This window comes from Dama dama, chromosome 30 (assembly GCF_033118175.1).
Source record: "Dama dama isolate Ldn47 chromosome 30, ASM3311817v1, whole genome shotgun sequence".
NCBI lineage: Eukaryota > Metazoa > Chordata > Mammalia > Artiodactyla > Cervidae > Dama > Dama dama.
The window spans coordinates 74,039,570-74,047,369 of NC_083710.1; the positions used below are offsets into that span (position 1 = coordinate 74,039,570).

Sequence of the window (7,800 nt, forward strand, 5' to 3'; positions counted from 1 at the left end):
GTCACAATAGACAGCTTTGACATACTCCTTTTCCTATTTGGAAGCAGTCTGTTGCTCCATGTCCAGTTCTAACTGTTGCTTCCTGACCTGCATACAGGTTTCTAAAGAGGCAGGTCAGGTGGTCTGGTATTCCCATCTCTTTCAGAATTTTCCACAGTTTATTTTGACCCACACAGTCAAAGGCTTTGGCATAGTCAATAAAGCAGAAATACATATTTTTCTTGAACTGTCTTGCTTTTTCAATGATCCAGTGGAAGTTGGCAATTTGATCTCTGGTTCCTCTGCCTTTTCTAAAACCCCAAATTACCTTCCTCTAAATGACAGGGCACATATTGCCTGAGGCTGCTGGAATCTTCTTTTGGTCAAAGATCAGTCATTGTTTATACTGAGCACCAGGAACTTTCTAACATAATATAAAATGTCTTTTATTTCAAAGCCATCCTTCCACAACACTCTTTAATCGGTTAAAAGAAAAATAGTAACCCCTGGAGTCCAGTCCTTGCCATTCTAAAGATAAATACAACTTCTGAGCTCTATCATGTTTCCGTGAGGGTTCATCCTCAGACCTTAGACCACTGGCCTCTCTCCCCACCCGTCCCGTCCACCTCAGTACTGAGATACACACACCAAAAAGCAATGCACAGTGTGAAAATCTTTTACCTCAAGAAATGCAAAATTCCCCAAATTAAATAGGATTTCCAGTAACACTTTACGATTGCTTTCATTAAGGAAGGCTCCTGTGCGTCTTTCTGGGCTCTCTTAACTTCCTGATCCCAGTACCTGCGATGAGAAACAGAGCACAGTGAAGAGCAGCGTGTCCCCCCAGGGAAACGGGGAGGGGCGGAGTGGGAGATGGGCCTTCACTACAGGGCGCTCTGTGGGGCCCCATAGATGCTGGCTGACTGCTCACAGGGCTCCTGAAAGGTGAGCGGTGCAGACTCTGAAGCACCAGAGAAACAGGCCTTGAGGGAAAAGTCCCAGATTCTGGAAACAAGTTCCTGCCTAGATTTGCTGGATTCACAGGTCATGAGCAGCTCAGGAGGGCAGACACCCTCCTCCAGGGACCCCACCTTCAGGGACAGAGCACAGCCTTCAGGGCCATGGCTGTGGGCTCCCTCCATGTCCACAGATACACAGGGAACACAGCCTCCCCCAGCCTCCAAAGTGGGCTAAGCCCGGGGTCTGCCCGAGGGGGTGAATGTGCAGTGTCAGGGGAGGAGGCTCAGAAGAATCCAGAGGAAGCAAAGCCTCCCCCAAACCTTCAGCCACACGTGGAAATTCTCACTCTTCCTCCCATGTCCCTGCTGCCTGTGCTCACCCTTGCAGCTCTTCTCCAAGGCGCTGGGAGTGATCTTCCGGAAGCACCGAGTACATGTCATCTGGTTCTAATTTCCATTTGTGGCCAATTTTAAACAAGGGGTTTAGCCACCTGTTAAACATTAATAGGAGAGTGACATATATCCAAATTACACATCTCTAATTAGAAACCTACATTCATGGACATTGTTAAAAAAAGAAGTCTACATTTTAAATATATAAAGATACAGGGGGAATTTAGACTTGTGCTTAACACACATACATTCTAGGTATAGGAAAGTCATCCTGGCTTATATAGGGTATAACTTAAAAGCAGGCTGTTTGTGGCCTACTGAACATGCATTGTACATCTGCCTTAACTATTAAGGAGAAAATATATCTAGAAATGAAAATAAAGTAATGGTGTTTCAGGCAAGCAGAATAGAGCTGAATGGCCATTGTGGGTAAGGCTGCAGATATGTTCCTATATTACTGAGGACTTAAATCTTCTGAACTGTATCAGATTCAAGGACACCTATGTGGCGCTAGTGGTAAAGAACCTGTCCACTAATGCAGGAGATGTAAGAGATGCTGGTTCGATCCCTAGATTGGGAAGATCTCTTGGACAAGGATATAGCAACCCACTCCAGTATTCATGCCTGGAAAATCCCACAGACAGGGGAACCTGGTGGGCTACAGTCCATGGGGTTGCAAAGAGTCAGATACGACTAGTGTCTGAGCACCAGTCATATTCAAAGCAGTTTCAACCCTGAGGTCAAGATCTCTTTAGATCAGCTGTCAACACAGAGGAATTTTTACAGGCAATTATCTTATGGACACAATACCCTGAGTCTAACAGGCTCTGGACCTTGAACTCCTTACAGTCCTGTCAGACTCCCTTCAGCCAGAATGCTCATGTGAGCCTGTTTCTGACCCCAATCTTCTGAAGACAAACTCAAGATAAGTAATATCTTCCCAACTAAAAGGCACAGTTGATTCTTCTTATGGTCCTCCTTGGTATCACTCCCTGGCAGATTCATTTATTTTAAAAAGTAACATTCAAACATCCAAAAGGGCTGAAGTTCTACTGACTGCTTGATCTGTCACCGTCACCCTAAGTCGGGGAATAAATATGGCCCACCAGACTTTCAGGGAACTCCACTAACAGCTGACAACATCACCAAACTATGGTTTAATTCATCCATGCCCAGGCTTCTGCCCAAGGACATCAAGGTTGCCCACTGCCACCACACCCCTGCAAAGGCGTATTTATTAGTCAAATCTCTGTTTTCTGGGAGTTCAACCAACTGTTCACTATGAGCCTTCTACCTACAGGCATGGCCGACTCTAGACAGTTATCAAGCTTAATGGCTGTGGGAACAGGATCATACCAAACATGGAGGGGTCTGCCCATGCAGCAAGTACCCTGGATGGAAGGGCACCACCATGAGCTTAAATGTGACTTAAGAAAACCCAAAGACAGTGTGTGCATCCCTGCAGGATGTGTATTCCTCAAGGCCCCTATAGCAAGAGCCATCCACAATGGGCCATCAAGTGTCTCCAAGAAAACTCTACCAGGGGACACTGGGCTTTAGGTGATTCACACTCAGATCAAGGTTACTTCAGATTTTAATTATACTTGCACAACCTGTGAATCAAAGGGGGGCATTCATCTAATCAGGAGGGGAGCTGGACTTGTAATAGCAGTTGTCTCTCTTGTAGGATCCCTGATGAGCTTAGAATGAGAAACAATTTATAATCCCATAACTATTAAAAAAAAAAAAAAATCAGAGACTGGCCTGAGTAAATGGAGAAACCAGCTCTAACTTTAGAATGACAAACTCTTACTGGACCCTCTAGCCCGCATGACACTTGACCACTACAAAGCTCTTGATTACCTGCTGGCTGATCAAGGGGGAATCTGTGCCGCAACCATTTCCTGTTGTTTCTATGTTAACAAGCAGTCTGATAGAAGAGAGTGCATCCCAACTGCCAGAGAAAGCTGCTTGCAGACAAAGGCAAATATCATAGGTTTCACTTATACATGGAATTTTTTAAAAACAGTACAAATGAACTTACGTAGAGAAATAGAGTTACAGATGTAGAAAATGAACTTAAGGTTACCAGGGGGGAAGGGAAGGGAAGGGAAGAAGGGACAATTGGTAGACTGGAATTGACATATATAAACTATTATATTCGTGTCTAACTCTTTGTGACGCCATGAACTGTTGCCCACTAAGCTCCTCTGTCCATGGGATTCTCCAGGCAAGAATATCGGAATGGGTTGCCATCTCCTTCTCCAGGGGATCTTCCCAACCAAGGGATCTAACCCAGGTCTCCTGCTTTGCAGCCAGATTCTTTATTATCTGAGCCACAAAGGAAGCATATATAAAATAGATAACTAATAAGAACCTACTGTAAAACAGAGGGAACTCTACTCAATACTCTGTAATAGCCTTTATCTTTTTTCTTTTTTAAAGAAAATAATCTTTTTTAAAAAGTGGATATATGTATAATTGATTTACTTTGCTGTACTCCTGAAACTAACACAATATTTTAAATCAACTATACTCCAATAAAAAAAATTGTTTTTTAGAGAGGCCACTTGGCTAAATGCTCAGAACAAGAATGGCCTGACTGAACAAATCTGTGACAGTTTCAAAATAAGCACCCTCAGATTCCCTGAGCTTCTACGGCCATTCTTAGAACCCTTACAGTTACTTTCTTCTCCTGCTCTTTGGTCCATGATTCCTCAATTGTCTCATTAGTTTTATCTCTTGGAGAACTGAGGTAATCAAGCTGCAGATGGTCTTAACCCAGGGCTATGAGAAACTGGGACTCTAGCCTGGTGACAATCAGATTCATTTTTGTTGAATCAGGAAAAATTCTGCCCCTCTAACCCAACATATGACAATGCCCATGCTCAGCAGGAAGCGGCTCAGAAGACCAACCTTTCCCCTTCAGAGTCTATCAGGAAAGAGGAGCAGTAAAAAGGAAAGGCTGTTGCCCCAGAATTATATCCCTGCCCCTTTCTCAAATGGAAAACAGTTGCTCTTATCTGAGTTTCAGACTCAATCATAAAAGGAAGGAGAAAAATAAGAACTGATTAGAACTAGCCAGGACCCAAATGGCAGAAGATCTAGCCTCCAATAGAAACAGAGCATCATTATGCATTCACTGTAATATATTAGCATGCTTAATGAACCCACCAGAACCATTACAGTTGACAATGGCTATGACAAAAAAGTGAAGAGCTCATACAAGGACTAAAAAGGAGTGTTGTCTTAATTTCAGGTCCAAATCACACCCCATTCTTGCATAAGCCATGAATATTCCTCCCTCTGTTAATCTGATTTCCTTCCATTTACTTCAACCCTCATATATACACAGCATCTCAGCCCAAATTGGGCTGAAAGGTTGATTTGCAAACTACGTCTCCGTTTTTCCATTCTTTGGTCACTGAGCAAAGCTTGTGCTATACCAGTCTCACCATCAGTTTACTCATTGGTTGTGGGAATCTAAGTGGAGAAAGAACCTCCCCAGTCATGATAAGGGATCTCAGCCTGGGCAAGGATCCTGGCACAAGTCCAGGCAACCAATTCCATGGCAAGCACAGCAGTTACATACACAAGAAACCTAGACTCCAGAACCAGACTGCCTGGCCTGAGAGGATCCCACTCCACTGCTTACTAGCTGTGTGATAGTAGGCAACTTACTCAACCTCTATGCTTCAATGTCTTCAGGTGTGAAATAAGAGGTTCCTTCCTCTCCAGCAGGAAAACTGGAAATGGGTGCCAACCAAAATAAAAGTCTCCACCCTTCATTTCTATGCACATACATTTTCGAAATCAACAGACAGAATGTGCTTTGAGAGTTTCTTGCCCTACCTGAAATTAAAGAGACATTTATCTATTTTGCTATTATTTATGGTAACCATACACATATTCCTTCTTCTAGGACACTCTCTCCTTAAGGGTGATCAAATAGCCAAGAGATGTAGCCACATACACTGACTATACCACCAAGAAAACAAACATAGGAGCTGCCATCTCCCTGGGGATCCCCTAGGCTGTCCCGTAAAAGAAGTATCAGAAATTGTGGGAAAGATGAGTGGGTTAGAGTTGAGAAACAAAAGATCTAGTAATCACCCAAGTGTGATTAAAGTCCAAAGGTTCAGGCCTGCCTTTCTGTAGTCCCAGCTATTAGATGAAGACTTCATTTAAGAGCTTCAGCTCTCTGCAGTGTTTTTCATCTGTGTTTCCTTGCAGCTCAGGGATCCTTCAGTGGTTTCAGGACCATAGGACTCCTGGGCAGGACCATCTACATCAAGACCATGCACTGCTTCTCTGAGCTAGGGATCTGGATAAGACCCCACAGATTTCAGGGACACCATTCTCAGGGTTTGGTCCTCAAAGGAGGAAGTGGAGATATTTGCAATAAGGAAAAGGGCTGTGGTCAAATAGACACTCTGCTCCTGGCTGTGTGTCCCAGAAAAAAAGCAAAATGTGTTCCAGAAAGGTGTTCCCATTCATTTCATTAAAAACAATTGTGTTTTGTACACACATGAAATTGACCACAACTAGGTACTAGGACAAACAGTCAACCACACAGGGAGGGGAGCAGGGAGAGAAAGAAAGACAGGGTCATAGACAGGGTGAGAGAGGGAGCCCAGGGCAGCTGGAACTCAGATGTTCACTTAAGGAATGTGGAAAATGTGGGGACATTATTAGAAGATGGCAAAGGTTCAGGGCACTGATTAGATAAAGCAAGTTTTTTCATAAGCTGCTTGTTTGGGGTGAACGATGCAGCTTATCTCAGAGCTGACAGTGAACTGCTGAGCGGCTCTGAGGCAGCTGGATAAGGTAGACACCAGGTCCCTGGGTCCTCCTCCCAGCCCTACTGCCACCAGCCCCAGGCACACACCCTCTCCTTGTCCCTTGGTCCCCAACAGAAGCCAGCAGTGTCAGGCATGTGCCCGCAGGGACTGTCACAGCTCAGACGGGGCGCTCACCAGACAAACAGGCGCGAGCAGAAGTTCGCCTTCTGCAGCGGGTTGGTTTTCACCTCCGGGGACACGGGCAGCATCTTGCCGGCCAAGGCGGACACAGACCACCGGGGTCGCGCTGCTTAGGTGGCGGTGGGGCTCCTGCTGCTCCTGGAGGCGCCGGCAGGGATGCTGGAGACTGGCCGCCCCAACAGATCCACTGGGCGGGAGCCTGAGAACACTTGCTTCTGAGAGTGCAGCGCCCTTTGTGCTCCAGGTCCCGCCTCCCAGGACTGAGCAGCCTCCAGGGTCCACCTTTGAGGCAACCACTCTGTGCGGCTGCAGCCACAGACATAGGATGGAGGCAGCGTGCCACGTGTGGGGCTGCAGGACCAAGGGACACCCAGGTAGATGCTTCCAGAAGCCCCACGCAGGTGGGAGGCAAAGCTACCAGCTCTTTGATAAAGGAGGCAGGCAGGCTGACTGTGGGGCACAACCAGCCCAACTCCGTGGAGCGCCCGTGGCTGCAAACTCTGCGGAAGTTCCTGCCCTTCCAGGCACTCACCCAGAAGGTGGAGAAGGGAGGCTCAGGCCCTGCCCATCTCCGCTGCTCAGAGGCTCCCCAGGCGCTGGAGAGGAAACCTGGAGAAAGCTGGCAAAAGGAGATAACGGCCCACCCTCTGGGCACGCTGCCCTCCTCAGGACCAAATGAGGGCGCTGTGGGAAGGTCTCCAACTGAAATGGAGCAGGACCCTGAGGGACCTTCCTGGGATAGACCCTACCCCCACCACATGTCCTCTGCCTGTCTCTTGTTTGTAGAAAAGCTTCAGTCTCCCAGCCTTCCTCTGAGTCACAAAAGGCTGGCTCAAGGATGACTGGAAGAATGTGAAGATGTAATAACAAAAAAACTTCATCAATAGATTAGCCATACAGCAGTCACAGAATCTTTATAACAGGGTCTGGTGCACATTCCTGAGTTATTTTGCAGATGCTAAAAAGTCCACCAGGTGGAAGAAGTTAACTCTATGATGACCATGATAAACTGGAACCTAAGGATTTATGATGATAACCCCTATTTCATTACCCTGCTCCTCCACATCAATCGGAATAGTGCATGAGCTAATCAAGTACTCTGGACTCTCTCCCTCAGCTTGCCTTTAAAAACCCTCCCCTGAAATCCACTGGGGAGTTCCAGCCTTCTAAGCATGAACATCCTGTACTCCTTGCTTGACCCTTACAATGAACCTTTCTCTGCTCAGAACTCCAACTTTTCAGTTTGTTTCACCTCAGTGTACACTGGGCACAAGACCTTGGTTTGGCCGATACAAACCAGGCACCAAACACTTGACGATGGCCAACAACAGGGTTTAGCACAAATCATGGTTATAGAGCTGCAAGATTTAGAGAAATGTAACAGAAGATGAGAAGACTTCAAATGATTTCAAAAGCTGAATTCATGCTGTCATTAGAGATCTCCACAACATGTGAGATGTCTTGCATCTCACAGGTTACATTGTGGG

The 7,800-nt window shown here is 46.1% G+C and overlaps 1 protein-coding gene across 1 annotated transcript in view; it reads right to left on the reverse strand.

Annotated features, from left to right (window-relative positions):
* LOC133049365 (ATP-binding cassette sub-family C member 4-like) overlaps positions 1-6,485 on the reverse strand; it is a 153,225-nt gene extending 146,740 nt beyond the window's left edge. The window contains 3 exon segments of the mRNA XM_061133340.1: positions 643-780; positions 1,319-1,429; positions 6,308-6,485. Coding sequence (XP_060989323.1) covers positions 643-780; positions 1,319-1,429; positions 6,308-6,381 — 323 coding nt within the window. The 5' untranslated portion in view covers positions 6,382-6,485.
* Positions 6,486-7,800: the final 1,315 nt, after the last annotated feature.